This window comes from Bufo bufo, chromosome 1 (genome assembly GCF_905171765.1).
Source record: "Bufo bufo chromosome 1, aBufBuf1.1, whole genome shotgun sequence".
NCBI lineage: Eukaryota > Metazoa > Chordata > Amphibia > Anura > Bufonidae > Bufo > Bufo bufo.
In genome coordinates, this window is record NC_053389.1 from 234,455,045 (window position 1) to 234,475,270 (window position 20,226).

The 20,226-nt window shown below is 45.8% G+C and overlaps 1 protein-coding gene across 1 annotated transcript; it reads left to right on the forward strand.

The window, feature by feature from the left end:
• The first annotated feature begins 572 nt into the window (after nucleotides 1–572).
• On the forward strand, nucleotides 573–19,338 carry DUSP16 (dual specificity phosphatase 16). Its single transcript, XM_040437103.1, has 7 exons — nucleotides 573–688; nucleotides 8,814–9,280; nucleotides 10,445–10,586; nucleotides 13,342–13,505; nucleotides 14,648–14,807; nucleotides 14,961–15,084; nucleotides 16,500–19,338. The coding sequence occupies exons 2-7, from the start codon at nucleotides 9,050–9,052 to the stop codon at nucleotides 17,557–17,559; spliced, it is 1,881 nt and encodes a 626-aa protein (XP_040293037.1). The 5' UTR covers nucleotides 573–688; nucleotides 8,814–9,049; the 3' UTR covers nucleotides 17,560–19,338.
• Nucleotides 19,339–20,226: the final 888 nt, after the last annotated feature.

Here is a 20,226-nt window from a genome sequence, read left to right on the forward strand (position 1 = left end):
ATTATGTTCCATCAGTTATTACAGTGCAGGGGTTATTATATAACATTATTATGTTCATCAGTGATTACAGTGCAGGGATTATTATATCACATTATTATGTTCCATCAGTTATTACAGTGCAGGGGTTATTACATCACATTATTATGTTCCATCAGTTATTACAGTGCAGGGGTTATTATATAACATTATTATGTTCATCAGTGATTACAGTGCAGGGATTATTATATCACATTATTATGTTCCATCAGTTATTACAGTGCAGGGGTTATTACATCACATTATTATGTTCCATCAGTTATTACAGTGCAGGGGTTATTATATAACATTATTATGTTCATCAGTGATTACAGTGCAGGGATTATTATATCACATTATTATGTTCCATCAGTTATTACAGTGCAGGGGTTATTACATCACATTATTATGTTCCATCAGTTATTACAGTGCAGGGGTTATTACAGATCGCCTGCAGCTGCTGGGACTCCCCTGCATGACATCATTCCCCCGCCCATATGAGTGACGCACATGGAGGCCACGCCGCTGTCTCCGCCCCCTGTTCTGATTGGCTGGCGCTTACGTCATGCAGCTCCTCTTCCCGGTGACCTCATTGCAGCCGCTCTCACCCGCTCCGCCTGGAGCCCGGACACTGACCCGTTGTTGAGGCCCGTACTGCAGGCCCGGATCAGCGGTGAGTACTGGCGATTATGCGTTTGACGTCATTACCCTGCGTCATTGACACCTGTGACATAAAGACCCCCCCGGCAATCATCCTGTCACCGTCCGCTGCCCGCCCCTCAGCCGTCATCACATGGAAGGACAGGCTGCGTACCCCTCCGTGTCCTGCATAGCCCCCTCTATGCCACTACATGTGCGGTCTCTTAGGGTCCGGTGTATGTGTCCCCTGTGCCCTCATATATTTCCACACTGACCTCCATACATCCCCTATAGGTACCCTCCAGCATATCCGCTGTGCCCTCTATGTGCCTCTGTGATGGGAGGTCAGTATATGAGGGGGTCGTCCAATGTCCGGCCTGAGCCATGGATGTCCCTTTATAAATGTAAGCTATGCCATCCTCACAGGCGATAACCGAGAACACCAGCTTGTCAAGGTCTTCACCCCTCCTTTTGCTTTGGTATTAAGCCAGCTCTTAAAGGGACTTGAAGTGGGGACTGAACCATCGTGGCAGGGGAGCGGGGAGGTATAGATTTTTTTTTTTTGTTTTAACTCCCTGTGAGCCATAACTTGTAATACTGCTGGACAACCCCTTTAACACTTCTTCAGCACATCAGTTGTATTTTGCTCTGTGGCCGGTGTCCAGTCTTATACTTCTGTAATGGAAAGTTCTTCAGCTGTCAGACTTTGTGCTTCTATTTTCTTTTCACACTTTTCAAGATCTCCGATAACTGTCAGCGAATAGCAACATTCATGGTTTCCATCTTTAAATCTGAAAAACCCATCACAACCTATCCAGTGTAGACAATCGCCTGTAAGCTAATCAGGCAGACACTTTACCTGCACTGATGCACTGTAACAAACCCTCAGCTGTGAAAAGTATTAGGTTTAGGCCTCATGCACGCGACCGTTGTTTTGGTCCGCATCCGAGCCGCAGTTTTTGCGGCTTGGATGCAGACCCTTTCACTTCAATGAGGCCGCAAAAGATGCGCACAGCACTCCGTGTTCTGTCCGCATCCATTGCTCCGTTCCGTGGTCCACCAAAAAAATATAACCTGTCCTATTCTTGTCCGTTTTGCGGACAAGGATAGGCAGTTATATCAATGGCTGTCCGTGGCGTTCCGCAAATCTGTGTTTTGCAGATCCGCAATTTGCGGACCGCGAAACACACAGCGGTCGCGTGCATGAGGCATTAGGCTGCATGCACACGACAGTATGTGTTTTGCGGTCCGCAAATTGCAGATCCGCAAAAAAAAAACTAAAACGGATGACATCCGTATGCCATGCGTTTTTTTTTTGCGGATCAATTGTAACAATGCTTAAAACGGACAGGAATAGGACATGTTATATTTTTTTTGCTGGACTACGTAACGGACATACGGATGCGGATAGCACACGGTGTGCTGTACGCATTTTTTGGGGACCCATTAAAATTAATCGGTCTGCATCCTATCCGCAAAAAAAAACGGAACGGACACAGAAACAAAATACTTTCGTGTGCATGAGGCCTTAGGCAGATTTTCATCTCCTGAACATAAGGAACAATCTTTCCCTTCACCGACATTAGGAAGAGATGTTAAACACAAAGGGGGGGGGGATTACTTGGCTGGCGTGGTGTTAGCAGATTGTGGCACAAGGTCCATTTTTCAGAAAATTTGCAACTTCTTTTTACAGCTTCTGCCAACCTCGCCAATTTTACAAAAAGTGTGTGTGCCAGTATGTGTGGCGCACTTTACACCAGGATGGAATCGCCAGTACGCCAGCTTCTGGTGCTCAGGACGTGCCAACGTTAACCCCCCGAAAGTCTGTTAGAAAGTTGCAGAACATTTCACCATATGGTAGTTCAGCTCTGGATCCCATTTACACAATCGAATTTTCGGACCACATTTATTCACGGATCAATGGGGCCACAAAATATGTGGACGGGACACCGCGTTCTGTCCGCATCCGTATGTCCATCCCACTTCCCTACAAAAAAGATAGAACATGTCCTATACTTGTCTGTTTTGCGGCCCAGAATAGGCTTTCCTAACACGGGGTGGGACGCGCGGAAGGGTAAAAATGCGGGATGCACACAGCCGGTATCTATATTTTGGGGATCTGCGATTTGTGGACCCCAAAACGGATACAGTTGTATGCATGAGCCCTTATTGACAGGGCACCAGCCTTTAAAGCTCAGGTATGATTGCAGCTGCATGTTCCCATTATGGCCTATAGACCATGACATGGGGGGGGCAACAAAAGCTGCATCATAAAAAGCGCGTGCGTTTCTACCGCAATCAGATACGGTAACTGTTTAATTAATGTGTTTCCCCTGTAAAATCCTCGTGGGCAATGAACACATCACAAAACCACAACTTACAGCATGTCACCCCCACCCTCATGTGGGTTGTCCTCTCCGTTTTGTACCAGGACAGGGTTGTTTTTGTTACAATGTATCAGTGCAGGGAAATGACACTTTGTAACATTGTATCTAGTGTTAGTAAAGAAACCCAAACATCTCATCTTTATAAACTCCTTTAATCCACCATCCAGTGTCAGATAACCTGGCACTTGTCTCCGTTTGTTCCGCCACTGTCTGATAGTCCAGAACACTGGACCCTCCTGCGACTATCAAGTCCTGGTGCCGCCGGATTAAAGGAATTTGTCCTGTGTGACTACACAATCCTCAGCTTCACGGTAGCAATTTCACATGGTTGAAAATGAGAAGAAGCACCATTTCCCCTTTGGAGTCCTGGCGGAGGGTGAAGGGTTAAGGCCCGGGTGACATCATGCTGTATTGTGATCACAGCTGCAGAGGAGGGAGAGGGATCGCACCCCCTGACTGGCGGGATCACAGTGGCTGATGTCATGGTGGAGCTATGTTACATGAAATGGAGGGAAAGAGGGAGAGCGGATAACATCCTGGAAAGGACCCCCTCCCTCCCCCACCATATATACGATATAATATTAAAATATTTTCAGATAACCATATGTATCCATGCAGAGCACCGTCACTTGTTGACCCCCTCCCTAATATTTTGGCGTGGCTCCCCGAGAATGATGGTGATCGCTATGCATCCCGATGGTTTTTATGAATCTTTCTATTTTCTATGCATCGGATCGTTTCGTTAGCTCTCTTCATCATTGTGTCTAACCTAGACAATCTGGACTTCAGCCTCGTACACCTTAGGCCTCATGCACACAACCGTTGTGTGTTTTGCGATCCGCAAACCGCGGATCTGCAAAACACGGATGGCGTCCATGTGCGTTCCGCAATTTGCGGAACGGCACGGACAGCCATTAATATAACTGCCTATTCTTGTCCAACAAACGCGGACAAGAATACGACAGGTAAAAAAAAAATTGCGGACCACGGAACGGAGTGCTGTCCGCATCTTTTGCGGCCCCATTGAAGTGAATGGTTCCGCACCTGAGCCGCCAAAATTGCGGCTCAGATGCAGACCAAAACAACGGCCGTGTGCATGAGGCCTTACCTGCACTGATACATTGTAACAAACCATCAGGGCAGGACAGAGATTTGTGCTGCTGCTGTCTTTAGCTCTCAGAGGATTGTCTGGCCTGGATACAATTGTAACAAACCCCCAGCTTTTTTTTCTTTTTCAGCAGAACTAGGCCAGGACAGGTTTTCAACCTCTCGATGTAAACAAGAATGTCCTCAGCAAACGGAGATCTTGAAAATGAAATGAGAGTCTATTAGGAAGTTGCAGAATGTTTCATATACAGTGAAGCATGCACCAGCCCTTTAAGCGCAGTCGCGGTGTGTCAGTGCTTGGCGGTTTGATTTGCATGTGGCGGGTGATGGTTCAGTGAACAGAACCTGGCATCTCGGGGTTACGTGCAGTTCTGCCTGGGTCGGACACTGGCGCCAGTGATAATCGGACAGGAGCTGCTGGTGTTACTCACAGTTGGGGTCTTAAATTCCTCTATGGAGCACAACTGCTGGGTGACGTCCAGGAGCTGGCAGCATCTGTACTGGGCCCAAGTAGAGGGACTTGGCAGAGGTGCCCGCTCTCATTCCTGTGTGTCTGGCACCTCACGAAGGCTCCATCCAGCAGGTCACCCCACAATGACCTGTCCCGTACAGTTCCCTGGTAATTTAGCAGCAATGGCTGCTCTTTATTTGGCCGGCTGCATAAGACATCCTGGTGGTTGAGTGGCCCCAATCCTGCTGACAGGTTCCCTTTAAAGGGACCGCCCTTTTTTATTTGGCAGCACTCCTGACAATGAGCTGAATAGAGGGGGCTCCCACTAGTTGACCTCCCTCCCCCGCTAACTTCAGAAGTCCCGATAGGGTTTAAACATTCAGAGCCATCTTTTAGCTCTCGGGGGGTGTGAGGCCTCCCTGAGCATGCTCTGCTGTAGTGCATTGTGGGAGATGACGTGTTCTCCCCAAATGCTGTATACTAGAGTCCAAGTGTGAGTGGAGCAATGTCGTGGCCTTGTGCCACCACATAACAGATACAAAAAAGTACAATACCCCATAATCACAAGGTGAAAACAATATATTTGACATTTTTGATAATTTATTGAAAAGGAAAAACTAAACTCTTGCACTGACATAAGTATTTAGGTCCTTTACTCAGGACTTGAAGAACCTTTTGGCAGTGATTACAGGCTCCAGTCTTCTTGGGTATGATACCACAAGGTTTCCACACCTGGATTTGGAGATTTTCTGCCATTCTTCTCTGCAGATCCTCTCAAGCTCTGTCAGGTTGGATGGAGACCGGTGGTGGACATCCATTTTCAGGTCTCTTCAGGGATGGTTGATTAAGTTCAGGTCAGGGAACAGAAGTGTCCCTAGGCCATTCCTGTGTTATCTTGGGCTGTGCTTACGGACATTGTCTTGTTGGAAGATGAACCGTCAGCCCAGTCGGAGGTCCAGAACACACTGGATCAGGCTTTCATTAAGAAGATATCTGTATTTTGCTCCATTCAGCTTACCCTCAACCCTGACCAGTCTCCCTGTCCCAAACACAAAAAAAAACACCCCAACTGCATAATACGGTCACTGCAGGGATGATGGTATTGGGTAGGTGATAAGCAGTGCCTGGTTTCCTTCAAACATGATGCTTAGAATTGAGGCCAATAAGTTCTGTCTTGGTTTCATCAGACCAGAGAATCGTGTTTCTCTGTCTGGGAGTCCTTTAGCTTCATTTTTTTGCAAACTCCAACTGGACTTTGATGTGTCTTTTACTGAGGAGAGGCTTCTTTTTGGCCACTCTTCCTTAAAGCCCAGTGCGACAGTGATGGTCGACATGATGGAATCACAGCATCTTTGGCGCTCATCCAGAGTGACCACTCGGTCACTGCTCTTATCAAGGTCCTTTTTTCCCCAGTTACTTAGTTTGTTGGGTTGGGCAGCTCCAAGAAACTCCTTCCATTTGAAGATTTAGGTCATTGTGCTCTTGGAAACTTTCAGTGAAGTAGAATTTTGTTTTATACATTTCTCCAGCTCTGTGCCTCCACACAATCCTTTATCTGAGCTCTACAGGCAGTGCTTTCCTCATGGCTTGGTCTTTGCACTGTCAGCTGTGAGACCTTATGTAGACAAGGGTTTGTCTTTCCAGTATTTACCACAGATGGACTTCAATCAAGATGTAGAAACATCTCAAAGATCATCAAGAGAAACAGGAGGCCCCAGAACTAAATGTCAAGTGTTATAGCAGAGGGTCCGAATACTTATGTCCATGTGAAGTTTTAGTTTTTCCTTTTTAATAAATTTGCAAACATTTCTAAAATTCTATTTTCACTTTCTCCTTATGGGGAATTAGGTGCAGATTTAGCACAAATCTGCAACATGACAAAAAGTGAAAGGGTCTGAAGACTTTCCAAAGTCATTGAAGATTCTCCACTGTATTAGGACCCCGATAGGTGCACATTACACCAGGAAATTACCGACCTGCGCTTCTCGCATCTTCCTGTTTACAGGGCGCGGTGCCAGGGATGTGATTACATTTCTTGACGGGCGTAAACATGATTCATCTGAGAATCCAAAGGTGTTTCTGGTTTTCACCGTTTAACACCAGGTTATTCAGAGCCACCACTTGTGTCTGTTTCAGTTTCACCAGAGCAGAGATTCTCATTTCTAATTTCATATCCCTTTTTATCAGATTTTGGGACAGCTGGGTGAGTACAAATATGGTCACCTTTGTGTCTCCCACAGAGGCTGCCAAGAGTCGTGCATGGCAAAGCTGCCTAGTTAAGTGGCTTATGTACAGCTGTTTAACAGATGAGCCATTCGGGACTCCAGGAAAGCTGGGTGACCCGCATGTTTTTAACGACCTATAGACTCGGCTGTGCCTGATAGGACGAGGTGTGCACGCCCAGTGCTGCTCGGTGTGAGATCACCGCTCCCTCATCTCTGAATAAACTCCATGAGGTTATTTTGTTACAAGGCCAAAGATCACGTGACTTCATCCGTGCAGCCGCTGATTACAGCTCCGGACTTTATCCGAGGTTGAAAAGAACAAACTTTACATAAGACACCAGCAGGTCACCAGCGGACAAGTACGTGGGCGGGGTAGTTACAATCTCATTCATTAGTCAGTCTTATATAGCGATCAGCAGTGACATCACTGAGAATGCAGCCTATCCATTCACTAGACAGCAACAGTGACATCACTGAGAATGCAGCCTATCCATTCACTAGACAGCAACAGTGACATCACTGAGAATGCAGCCTATCCATTCACTAGACAGCAACAGTGACATCACTGAGAATGCAGCCTATCCATTCACTAGAGATCAGCAGTGACATTGCAGCCTATCCATTCACTAGAGATCAGCAGTGACATCACAGCCTATCCATTCACTAGAGATCAGCAGTGACATCACAGCCTATCCATTCACTAGAGATCAGCAGTGACATCACAGCCTATCCATTCACTAGAGATCAGCAGTGACAATGCAGCCTATCCATTCACTAGAGATCAGCAGTGACAATGCAGCCTATCCATTCACTAGAGATCAGCAGTGACAGTGCAGCCTATCCATTCACTAGAAATCAGCAGTGACAGTGCAGCCTATCCATTCACTAGAGATCAGCAGTGACAATGCAGCCTATCCATTCACTAAAGATCAGCAGTGACGTCACAGCCTATCCATTCACTAGAGATCAGCAGTGAGAATGCAGCCTATCCATTCACTAGAGATCAGCAGTGACATCGCAGCCTATCCATTCACTAGAGATCAGCAGTGACATTGCAGCCTATCCATTCACTAGAGATCAGCAGTGACATCGCAGCCTATCCATTCACTAGAGATCAGCAGTGACATCGCAGCCTATCCATTCACTAGAGATCAGCAGTGACATCCTGCAGCTTGAAACGTTGAAAGTTTAAATGCAGCTCTGGAAGTGACCAGAGGATGACTTTATATTCAAAAGGGTTTAACACTATGGGACAGATTTGCCATCTCCCTTTGCCTTGGTTTTGGTGTTAAAAGGTTTAAAAACCTGTTTTTGCAACTTTTTAAATGCCATTGCGACTAAATCAAGTGGCCTTGGATGTTCACAAAAATGGGACGGGGCCATCGGTCCCAGCACATTTATCATATACTCCAGAAACTTGGACTCTAGTATACAGCATTTGGGGAGAACACGTCATCTCCCACAATGCACTACAGCAGACCTACGTTAGATATGAACTGGAGTAGATTTCAGTCTGTTACTCCGGAGGAGTTCTGCACCTAGTTCTAAAAATGTCTTCTCCGGTGGCGCAGGGTCCATCAAGCCCGATGTAGCACACGGCCGTCTTGATAAATCCGGGCCTATGTTTTATTTCCCCTATAATCTAATGGCCACGTAACAGCGAGGAGGCAATGAACGGCTTCTCTGAGCCAATGCTCTGGTCGCAGTTAAATGGTTTAATCTTTCACTCACTGATGTCATCCGGTTAATGTTAAACAGGATCGGCCATGGTGGAAACTTCACCAGAGAACGAAAAAATCTGGAGAATGATTAATGGGAGAGATCCTGGAAAGTGGATGTGGAATGGTCTGTCATATCAACAGACCATTCCACGTGTGTATATCTGATATGCCAGGGGCTCATTCAGGGTGTGCGGAAATCTGGGTAACCACTACAATGTTCCTGAAAAAAACCATGTGAAAATTAATTTCCAGTATGTTTTCTCCCCAGAATCCATTCATTCCTGTGACATCTGAGCTGTCGGTGACAGGAGTCGGCTGAAGAAGAGGATGTCATAACCACACATTGGAGAACGCACTAGCAGCAGATCCTGCGTTCTGCGCTGTGTTTCTGTCCACTTGAGGAGCAGGATGCCCTGATAGTGCTCCTCACATCATGAACCGGTTACAGCCCTAAGGACCGCTGGCTACTGACCCCCCTGTGTGTGACCGGCAGGAGGCGGGGCCATGGCCACGGCGGGCCTGCACTGTCGATTGCTGACTGTAGACAAGCTGGTGGCATGGATGGAGGGAGGTGCGGAAAAGGTGCTTCTGATTGATAGCCGGCCTTTTGTGGATTACAACACCTCCCACATCCTGGACGCCATCAATATCAACTGCTCAAAACTGATGAAGAGGCGACTGCAGCAGGACAAGGTGCAGATCACTGAGCTGATCCAACACTCGGCCAAGCAAAAGGTGGGACACAGCTCATCTCACACTAACGTACCAAATTTTTGATTATATTTTGATACCATAAAAAAGTATTGCGATACTCGATACCATTCGATAACATGCGAAAATAATAAAACGCCAAAAAAGCTGTGTGCATTTTATGGAATGTCTGGCCCATTATAGAACAGTCCTATCCTATTTTTTTGGGGGTCACAAGTAGACAAAAAAATGGCGAATCGCGCGTTTTCTTTTCTGTTATGCGTTCACCGTATAGGAGATATTTTTTTATATTTTGATAGTTTTGACTTTTTCGGGCGTGGCGATACGGATTATTATAATTTTTTTAATTAATATATTTTATATGTAATATACTTTTAATATTTTGGTGCTTTTGTTTTAAGATTTTTATTTTTTAATAAATAATATATTTTTTAAACTTCTTATTTAATAACTATTAGCCCCCTTAAGGGGCTAGAACCTGGGATCTATAGAATAAGAGCAGATAGTGAGAATTACACCCAGTATACAGGACAAGAGAAGTGGTACTGTGCAGTGTCTATATATACAGAATAAGAGCAGATACTGAGAATTACACCCAACATACAGGAGAATAGAAGTGGTACTGTGCAGTGTCCATATATACAGAATAAGAGCAGATACTGAGAATTACACCCAGTATACAGGACATGAGAAGTGGTACTGTGCAGTGTCCATATATACAGAATAAGAGCAGATACTGAGAATTACACCCAGTATACAGGACATGAGAAGTGGTACTGTGCAGTGTCCATATATACAGAATAAGAGCAGATACTGAGAATTACACCCTGTATACAGGACATGAGAAGTGGTACTGTGCAGTGTCCATATATACAGAATAAGAGCAGATACTGAGAATTACACCCAGTGTACAGGACAAGAGAAGTGGTAATGTGCAGTGTCCATATATACAGAATAAGAGCAGATACTGAGAATTGCACCCAACATACAGGAGAATAGAAGTGGTACTGTGCAGTGTCCATATATACAGAATAAGAGCAGATACTGAGAATTACACCCAACATACAGGAGAATAGAAGTAGTACTGTGCAGCATTCATAGGCCGCTCTTTCAGTTTGCGGTGGTTCTGCTGTAATTATTCATGCCACTCCTAATTTACCAACGTGACAATCCCTCTTCTTTTCGCAGGTGGAGCTGGAGTGTCAGGTACAGCAGGTAGTTGTATATGATCAGAGCTCAGTGGACATCTCATCTCTGCCCAGTGATTGCTTCCTCTCTGTGCTGCTGGGAAAGCTGGAGAAGTTGTTCAGCCATGTTCATCTCCTGTCAGGTATCACATACATTTCACTTGTGCTGATATAGTGCAACAAACTGTCAGGACAGTAGAGAGTTTTGTACTTCTGGGGATACATTGCAACAAACATTCAGCTATGAGAAGTGCCAGGGCTGTGCAGGTTTTTAGCCTCTGTTTCTAAACAATGAATGTTTCCTTTTAGCTAACAGCAAGAAGAGGTCTTGAAAATGGTGAGGAATGGAAACACAATGGGGGAGATTTATCATTTCCCTCACACCATGGATTTGGTGTAAGGCCTCTTCACGTACACTATCTCACAAAAGTGAATACATCTCTCACATTTTTCTAAATATTTTATTATATCTTTTCATGGGACAACACTGAAGATATAAGACTTTAATACAATGTAAAGTAGTCAGTGTACAGCTTGTATAACAGTGTAAATGTGGTGTGCCCTCAACATAACTAAACACACAGCCATTACTGTCTAAACCACTGGCAACAAAAGTGAGTACACCTCTAAGTGCAAATGGCCAAATTGTGCCCAATTAGCCATTTTCCCTCCCCGCTGTCATGTGACTCGTTAGTGTTACAAGTTCTCAGGTGTGAATGGGGAGCAGGTGTGTTAAATTTGGTGTTATCGCTCTCTCACACTCTCTCATACTGGTCACTGGAAGTTCACCATGGCACCTCATGGCAAAGAACTCTCTGAGGATCTGAAAAAAAGAATTGTTGCTCTACATAAAGACGGCCCAGGCTATAAGAAGATTGCCAAGACCCTGAAACTGAGATGCAGCATGGTGGCCAAGACCATATAGCGGTTTAACAAGACGTGTTCCTCTCAGAACACGCCTCTCCATGGTCAACCAAAAAAGTTTGCTGAAGACAAGCAGACTAAGGAGATAGATTACTGGAACCATGTCCTGTCGTCTGATGAGACCAAGAGAAACCTATTTGGTTCAGATGATGTCAAGCGTGTGTGGTGGCAGCCAGGTGAGGAGTACAAAGACAAGTGTGTCTTGCCTACAGTCAAAAATAGTGGTGGGAGTGTCATGGTTTGGGGGCTGCATAAGTGTGCCGGCTGTGGAGAGCTACAGTAAATTGAGGGAACCATGAATGCCAACGTGTACTGTGATATACTGAGGCAGAACATGATCCCCTCCCTTCGGAAAGTGGGCTATAGAGCAGTATTCCAACATAACGACCCCAAGCACACTTCCAAGATGACCACTGCCTTGCTAAAGAAACTGAGGGTAAAACTGCATGTCTCCAGACCTAAACTCTATTGAGCATCTGTGGGGCATCCTCAAACAGAAGGTGGAGGAGAGCAAGGTCTCTAACATCCACCAGCTCCGTGATGTTGTCATGGAGGAGTGGAAGAGGATTCCAGTGGCAACCTGTGAAGCTCTAGTGAACTCCATGCCCAAGAGAGATAAGACGGTGCTGGAAAATAATGGTGGCCACACAAAATATTGACACTTTGGGCACAATTTGGCCATTTGCACTTAGAGGTGTACTCACTTTTGTTGCCAGTGGTTTAGACAGTAATGGCTGTGTGTTGAGTTATGTTGAGGGCACACCACATGTACACTGTTATACAAGCTGTACACTGACTACTTTATATTGTATCAAAGTCTCATATCTTCAGTGTTGTCCCATGAAAAGATATAATAAAATATATACAAAAATGTGAGGGGTGTACTCACTTTTGTGAGATACTTTATTTCAGATGATCCGGTACAGTTCCCCTCTGGCGTGAAGCAGAAACTGCTAGGAGGGAACTGAGCTAGAACTGATCCCATAGTTTAATGTTATTGTGCGCCTCACTTATGACATGGGATGTCTAATAGCGCCGGGCAGAAAAACACTGCATACTCGGTTTTTCTGTCCGGCGCGATCAGTGTACAGACCGCGGATGTGTGTAGTTCACATATATCAGTTGTCACAACTGATATGATGTGAAGCAGGTCTAAAAAGTCACAAAACCCGGTTTTGCAACATTTTAATTGCCATTTTGACTAGATTTAGTCACAACTGGCATTTTTTACGTAACCCTCACTAGTTTCCAATAAGAGGGCAGGGATATATGTTAGTTTCTGGAATAAACGATGACTAAAATCTATGCCAACTTCAAGCTGGAGTAGATTTCAGTCTGGTACACGGACTGCCAGAGGAGGCATTTCGATTATGACAAGGCCTGCACCTCTTCCTAAATTAAAGGTGTAAAAAATGAAAATCCTATTCTTTATTACCTGACCATCTCTTTCTAACATTACTATAACCAGCCCTATACCTCACATGGATCATTTATTGCTCCAACTGCTCTGCTAGGTTTATTTCAAGCTAGCGTGGAGGCGTGTCGTCTCTGTTGCAGCTAGTGGCAGTTGATGGAATGAACTGAGCATGTGCGACCACTTCAGTGAGGTGGACAGAGAAATTAGAAAAAGAGCAAACAAGTGGGGCTTTACAGACAGATTTCATTGAATAATTTAGTGGCTATTCAAAGTTTGTAACTACAAAAGTATTCAGATCCAGGTGCTGGTTTGAAAACTGTAGAAGATTTTTCGTGGGACGACCCCTTTAATGTTTGCTTGGACAGCATAGGGCTTATCAAGGTCAGCATAACACATGCCGGTCTTGATAAATCAGGACAAAGTGTATTAGAAAGCTTTATTTTCAGAAAACCGGTTGAAGGGGGATGTTGAAATAATGCTTGCATCAGTGGCAGCAGTTGGGGCATTTTTTGGGTAGTCCTTTGTTATTCCCTCACCTGCGCTTTCCTTGTTTCCAGGTGGTTTCTACGAGTTCTCGTCGTACTTTCCTGGTCTGTGTGAAGGGAAAGCCTCTGTTGTCCCCACCTGTATCTCTCAGCCATGCCTCCCCGTGTCAAGTGTCGGCCCCACACGTATCCTGCCTCATCTCTACCTGGGCTGCCAGCGAGACGTGCTGAACAAGGTGAGGTTCATGAGGGGATCCTCAAATGAAGAAACTAAAATGAAAGCATAGAGACCCTTAATTTTTTTCCCTCTGCACTCCAAAAAACTAGAGTTGAGCGAATTTCATATTTCTCCTGCATAACGGAAATGGGACGGATCCGTTATGCAGCCCATGGACTTCTATTATAGGCATCCCGTTATGCATTCCGTCATAGAATTGCATTATGGTCCGTGGTAATGGAATCCATAATGCAATTCACCCTTTTACCAGTAAACGAATCGCAAACAAATTTTATAACCGGAAATTCGGTCATCTCTACAAAAACACTTTTTTTTTTTTTTTCCAGGATGAGTTATATAGTTGAATGTTTTAATGCCCCCATTTTGGGATACATATAATATTTTTTTTTTTTTCGGACCCCGCAGAATGGAGGGCACTACTGGGGGCAATATTTATATTGGATGCCACTATTGGGGGGCCTTATTTACAGGGGCCAGTGTGGAGGGCATTTTAGACACTGGGGCCACTACAAGGGGCCATTATAGATACTGGGGAAATATGGTGGCTCTTATTTAGGGCTCATGCACACGACCCTATATATTTTGCGGTCTGCAAAACACGGATACGCCAAAAATACAGATGACGTCCGTGTGCATTCCTTAATTTGTGGAATGGAACAGCTGGCCCCTAATAGAACAGTACTATCCTTGTCCGTAATGCAGACAATAATAGGACATGTTCTACTTTTTTGCGGAACGGACATACGGAAACAGAATGCACACGGAGAAGCTTCCGTTATTTTTTTTTTTTTTGCGGACCCATTGAAATGAACGGTTCCGCTTACAGCCCGCAAAAAAAAGGAATGGACACGGAAAGAAAATACAGTTGTGTGCATGAGCCCTTATACTGGGGGCACTGTGGGGATGTATAATATATACTGTAGGAACTTCTGAGGTTGGGATGTTCAAAAAAACTAAAACGTGACGTTAATCCATTATTCATGGGCGTTTGTTTACGGCCATGAAAAAACGGATTCAAAAGAACCATTACAAATGGGCAAACTGTTGTGTGAATTTAGCCTTAAAGGGCCAGTAATCCTCAGAGCAGAGCTTGATGTCCGATTATCTTTATCATTGTGATTTCCACCCCTCCCCCTACAGGAGCTGATGCAACAGAATGAGATTGGTTTTGTCCTAAATGCCAGTAACACCTGTCCCAAACCAGATTTCATCTGTGACTCCCACTTCTTGCGGGTCCCGGTGAATGACAGCTTCTGTGAGAAGATCCTGCCCTGGCTGGACAAGTCTGTGGACTTCATAGGTGAGGACATAGGGTGGGGTACCATGTTGACCCCTGCTCTGTTTAGCCATCTGTTATTGTTATAGCTAGCTTTTCAAGCAAGTTTGGCATTAGTATCTTCATTCTTTTTTGTTTTGTTCTTACTAAAATTAGTTGTTTTTTTTTATCACCCAGAAAAAGCGAAGGCATCTAATGGTCGCGTCCTGGTCCACTGCTTGGCAGGGATCTCTCGCTCTGCAACTATCGCCATCGCCTACATCATGAAGAGGATGGATATGACCCTTGATGAGGCCTACAGGTAAAAACTACTGTCCCTAAGTAGTAAAAATTCTATTGGACTTGTGCCCAGGAAACCTGAGTAACACTTAGGCCCTTTTCACATGGGCGCAATGCGTGAGGTGAACGCATTGCACCCGCACTGAATCCAGACCCATTCACTTCAATGGGGCTGTGCAGATGAGCAGTGATTTTCACGCATCACTTGTGCATTGCGTGAAAATCGCAGCATGCTCTATATTCTGCGTTTTTCACGCAACGCAGGCCCCATAGAAATGAATGACGCTGCATGGTTGCTAGGAGATAAGGATGAGCAACCCCAGAAACCATTAAACCCTATTCACTGTATTAATTTGCCTTATAACAATGTTATAAGGGAAAATAATAGCATTCTTAATACAGAATGCTTAGTAAAATGTGCCTTGAGGGGTTAAAAAATAAAAAAAATTAACTCCCCTCATCCACTTGATCGCGCAGCCGGCATCGTCTTTCTTCTTCTTTCTGGACCTGCAAAAGGACCTTTGATGACGTAATCGCGCTCACCACGTGGTGAGAGCGGTGATGTCAGCGCAGGTCCTGCTGAATGAAGATAGAAGATCCTTCTATCTTCATTCAGCAGGACCTGCGCTGAAGTCACCGCTCTCACCATGTGGTGAGCGCGATTACGTCATTAAAGGTCCTTTTGCAGGTCCAGAAAGATCGCGCAGCCGGGATCCTCTTCAAGTGGATGAGGTGAGTTATGTTTTTATTTTTAACCCTCAATTGACATTATACTTGGCATTCTGTATTAAAGAATGCTATTATTTTCCATGTTATAATGGAAAATAATAAAATCTACAGAACACCAAACCCGAACTTCAGTGAAAAGGTTTGGGTCTGGGTACCACATTCAGTTTTTTTTTTCACGCGCGTGCAAAACGCATTGTACTAGCGCGGAAAAAACTGAACAATGGAACGCAATCGCAGTAAAAACTGACTGAAATAGCGTGCCTACTCGCACGGTTTTCCCTGAACGCACCTGCATCGCATCTGGCCCTCACCCGCGACGCCCATGTGAAAGAGGCCTAAGGCTTTTTTCACACTGGCGTTAGGCTCGTCCAGCAGGCTCTTCGGGCAGGGGAACAGCCTGCCGGATCCGTACTAATGTTTGCACACGTGTGCTGCTGGAAGTCTGCCCCGGCCCCATTCATTATAATGGGGACGGGCCTGAGATGCGGCTGCAGCACGGCAAACATGTTGGAATAGCCTGCCGGACAAGGCTAACGCCAGTGTGAAAGTAGCCTAAGTGTGACCGCTGCAGAGTGCAGTAGGCAGACTTATGGATCAACGGGCATTGAAAGATGTACGACATGATATTGTTTGTCAGAAAAGAATGACGGAACAACTGGGTGACAAGTCTTCAGCATTTTCTGACCTTTCTTTTTTCTACGTCCACAGGTTTGTTAAGGAGAAGAGACCGACCATCTCTCCAAACTTCAACTTCTTGGGTCAGCTTCTGGACTTTGAGAAGAAGATAAAGGTTCAGACTGGCCAGACAGCGCCGGTCTGCAAACTGAAGCTACATCTGGAGTATGGCACCGTTCCAGTGGAGGTCCCTCAGCAGCCAGCAAGTCCATCGCTCGCTTTTCCTACCTCATCCGAGCCACCGAGAACGCAGGAGGAAGTGGCGGCCCCTCTCCTGCAAGGCCTCAATGGTCTGCATGTGTCCCAGAGGGAGAAGCTGGAGGACAGCAATAAGATGAAGCGTTCGTTCTCTCTGGACATAAAGTCTGTGTCTTACTGCAGCACGGTCACCACGCAACCTGGAACTTCCACTTCAGAAGGCCTGGAGGGAGGGGGCAGCAAGTTGTGCCAGTTCTCCCCAGTAGAGGAAGTGTCCGAGCAAACGCCGGAGTCCAGCCCTGACCGTGAACAGGCAGCAGTAAAGGTCCCAGAGAAGCCTATCACCTGCCGGCAAGCAGAAAACAAAGGGCGGCAGCAGCAAATGTTGAGCCGCAGCAGCATCCGGTCACTGGCAGCTCCACTGCTCCGTAGTGGGAGCATGGAGGACAATCGCAAAAGTAACTTTCTTTTTGGACTGTCCAGCAGCCAGCAGCACTTGGCCAAGCCAGCTCTGGGCCTGAAAGACTGGCACTCGGACATTCTAGCGACTCAGGCCTCCTCACTGACTGGCAGCTGGTACTTCAGCCCAGACGCCCCCGCCCACTTCTACTCTGCGTCTACTTTGTATGGAGGGGGAAACTTCACGGCCTTCAGCTGTGGTCAGCTGCCCGCTGACCCTTGCTGCGCAGTGCGCAGGAGGCAGAAGCCCAGTGCTCGTGGGGACTCTCGACGCAGTTGGCATGAGGAAAGTCCCTTTGAAAAGCAATTTAAAAGGCGCAGCTGCCAAATGGAGTTTGGAGATGAACTGGTGGATGGCCGAACCCGAGAGGAGCTGGGCAAAGTTGGCAGTCAGACCAGCTTCTCAGGAAGTATGGAAATCATTGAAGTGTCCTGAGGCGGGCACTGGGGGTGAGCCGGGCAGCGGAGCTTCCTGGGTTAATCATTAATATTATTGTTTTGTTTTTCTTGTTTCCAAATCATTTTGTTCCCTATAAATCTGAATGGAGGATTGCAGAATGTTGTGTTCAGTTAGCCAGGTGGGCAGCTGCACTGGGCACATGGTAATAGCTGATGGGACGGTTGCCCCCTTGGACAATGCCCCCTGTACTTAACACAGAATGCTTACAGCTCCACCAAACCTTTAAGATGGGCAGACTGGCTTATGAGTGTGCCCCCCACAGCATTCTGTTTAATGTAATACCCTGGTGCCACCTTTCATAATCTCCAGGGACTAATCACAGATATGAAGAAAGGACAGTGTTGATTTATTGGAGGAAAAAAAATTGCTATTACATTGTATAGTTTAGGGAGAAATGATCCTTTGAGGGAATCTAAGGAGGGGGTATAAAATAATTGGAAAGTTACTCTATGTGGTAACCCTGAGCTGATCTGAGCACAGGGGAGGTAGGAGTATCTTTCCTGGAGACTGGTCATTGATTCTTTAAATGATAGGGGTGCCCTGACATAGTTATAACCCCCCCCCCCCCCCCCCACCTTTTTTTACGTTTCATCACTCTAGTCACATACAGAGCTGCACGCACAATTCTGGTTCCATTGCCTCCTCCCTGCACTGACTGATGTAGAGATACTGCATTGCATGTGATTTGGCATCTACTGCCTGCACAGCTCTGAGGGATTCATAGTGGCAGAATTTGTGACTGCAGCTCTGGAGGTGATTGAGGGATAATAGTTTCAGAACAACAAAGGGTTTTTAGCATTTTTAAACACTGCAGTCAGAACCTAGAATTCCTCGTACAGGCTTCACATATGCCGTGTGACAGAAGATTATCTGTATATAAACGATGGTGGTGGACCTGGATCGCTGAGGGTGGCTCTCAGATTTTTAGTAGGAAGTTTACAAAGAATTCCTCCTGTGAATCCTCTTCGTGTTCTGATTGTATCGGTTCTGTTGATTTTTCTAGTGCCTTATAGCCTGGAGTTCACCCCCCCCCCCCCCAGTGGCATATTACAGGTTAAATTCACAACGAATGTTCAGGTACTTTGCTTTAGGCCCCAGGCACACGACTGTATGTGTTTTGCGTTCCGCAAAATACAGATAGAGGCAGTGTGCGTGTCATCATTTTTTTTTTCCCCACCGCTTTTTGAAATATCCTATTCTTGTCCAAAAAAACAGACAAGAAGAGGACATCTCTTTTGTGGCGCCACGGAATGGACATGCAATTTTTTGCAGCCCCATTGAAATGAATGACTCTGCATCTGATCCGCAGAAAAATGCAGATTGGATACGGACTGAAAATACGGTCATGTTCATGGGGCCTTTCTTGTTTTTTAACATGTGTAACATCATGACCCCTACTCTAGTCACATCCAGAGCTGCAATCAAAATTTTGGTTTGTTGCAGGGTCTTACACCACCCAGCCTGTGCTGGTTCAGTGTCTAGCCCAAACACCTCCTGCTGTGGTGCATTTTGTACCTGTACTGGTGGATCTCCGCTGTGCCTCTACCATCTGTCTATTTCTGTGTTCTAGGTTCACATTGCGTTTGCCCTGTACAGTTTTTTTTTCGTAGGGTTACATCTAAATGCCCGAAAACACTATTCAAACATTCACTTTAAGGCCTCTTTCACACAGGCGTCGCGTGTGAGGGCCGGATAGGATGCGGGTGCGTCGTGGGAAAATCGTGCGATTTTTATTAATTTTTTGCCTGCGAGTGGGGTGAGTTTTGTATGCGATTGCGTTGCGTTCTTTAGTTTTTTCCACGCGAGTGCAATGCATTTTGCACGCGCGTGAGAAAAAACTGAATGTGGTACCCAGACCCAAATTCGGGTTTGGCTTAGTTATCCTGTAGATTTTAGGGTACTTTCACACTTGCGGCAGGACGGATCCGACAGGCTGTTCACCCTGTCGGATCCGTCCTTCCGCTATTTCGCTGTGCCGCCGGACCACCACTCAATAGTCAATGGGCACGCGGGCGGAGCTCCGGCGCAGCACGGCAGTTTGCGGTCAGAGGCTGCCGGACTAAAAAGTCGGGCATGCAGTACTTTTAGTCAGGCGGCCTTTCGCAGTGCTGCGCCGGAGCTCCGCCCCCGTCCCCATTATAGTCAATGGGGACAGAGCGGCAGCACGGCGAAATAGCGGAAGGACGGATCAGACAGGGTGAACAGCCTGTCGGATCCGTCCTGCCGCAAGTGTGAAAGTACCCTTAATTTCCCTTATAACATGGTTATAAGGGAAAATAATAGCATTGTTAATAAAAAATAGTCACCTCATCCACTTGTTCGTGCAGCCCGGCTTGTCTTCTTTCTTCTTCTTTGAGGACCTGGGAGAAAAGGACTTTTGGTGACGTCACTACGCTCATCACATGGTCCATCACTAAAGGTCCTTTTCCTCCAAGGTCATCAAAGAAGAAGAAAGAACATGAGCCGGGCTGCGCGAACAAGTGGATGAGGTGAGTTTAATTATTTTTCTTTTTTTTAACCCCTCCATCCCTAATTTACTTCGCATTCTATATTAAGAATGCTATTATTTTCCCTTATAACCATGTTATAAGGGAAAATTAATAATGATCGGGTCCCCATCCCGATCGTCACCTAGAAACCATG

What these genes read in the sequence shown, in the direction of transcription:
- DUSP16 (XM_040437103.1), top strand. Translation starts at nt 9,050, where the DNA reads ATGGCCACGGCGGGCCTGCACTGTCGATTGCTGACTGTAGACAAGCTG. An exon ending in AACACTCGGCCAAGCAAAAG is followed by an intron (nt 9,281 to 10,444) that starts GTGGGACACAGC and finishes TTCTTTTCGCAG; the next exon opens with GTGGAGCTGGAGTGTCAGGT. An exon ending in AGCGAGACGTGCTGAACAAG is followed by an intron (nt 13,506 to 14,647) that starts GTGAGGTTCATG and finishes CTCCCCCTACAG; the next exon opens with GAGCTGATGCAACAGAATGA.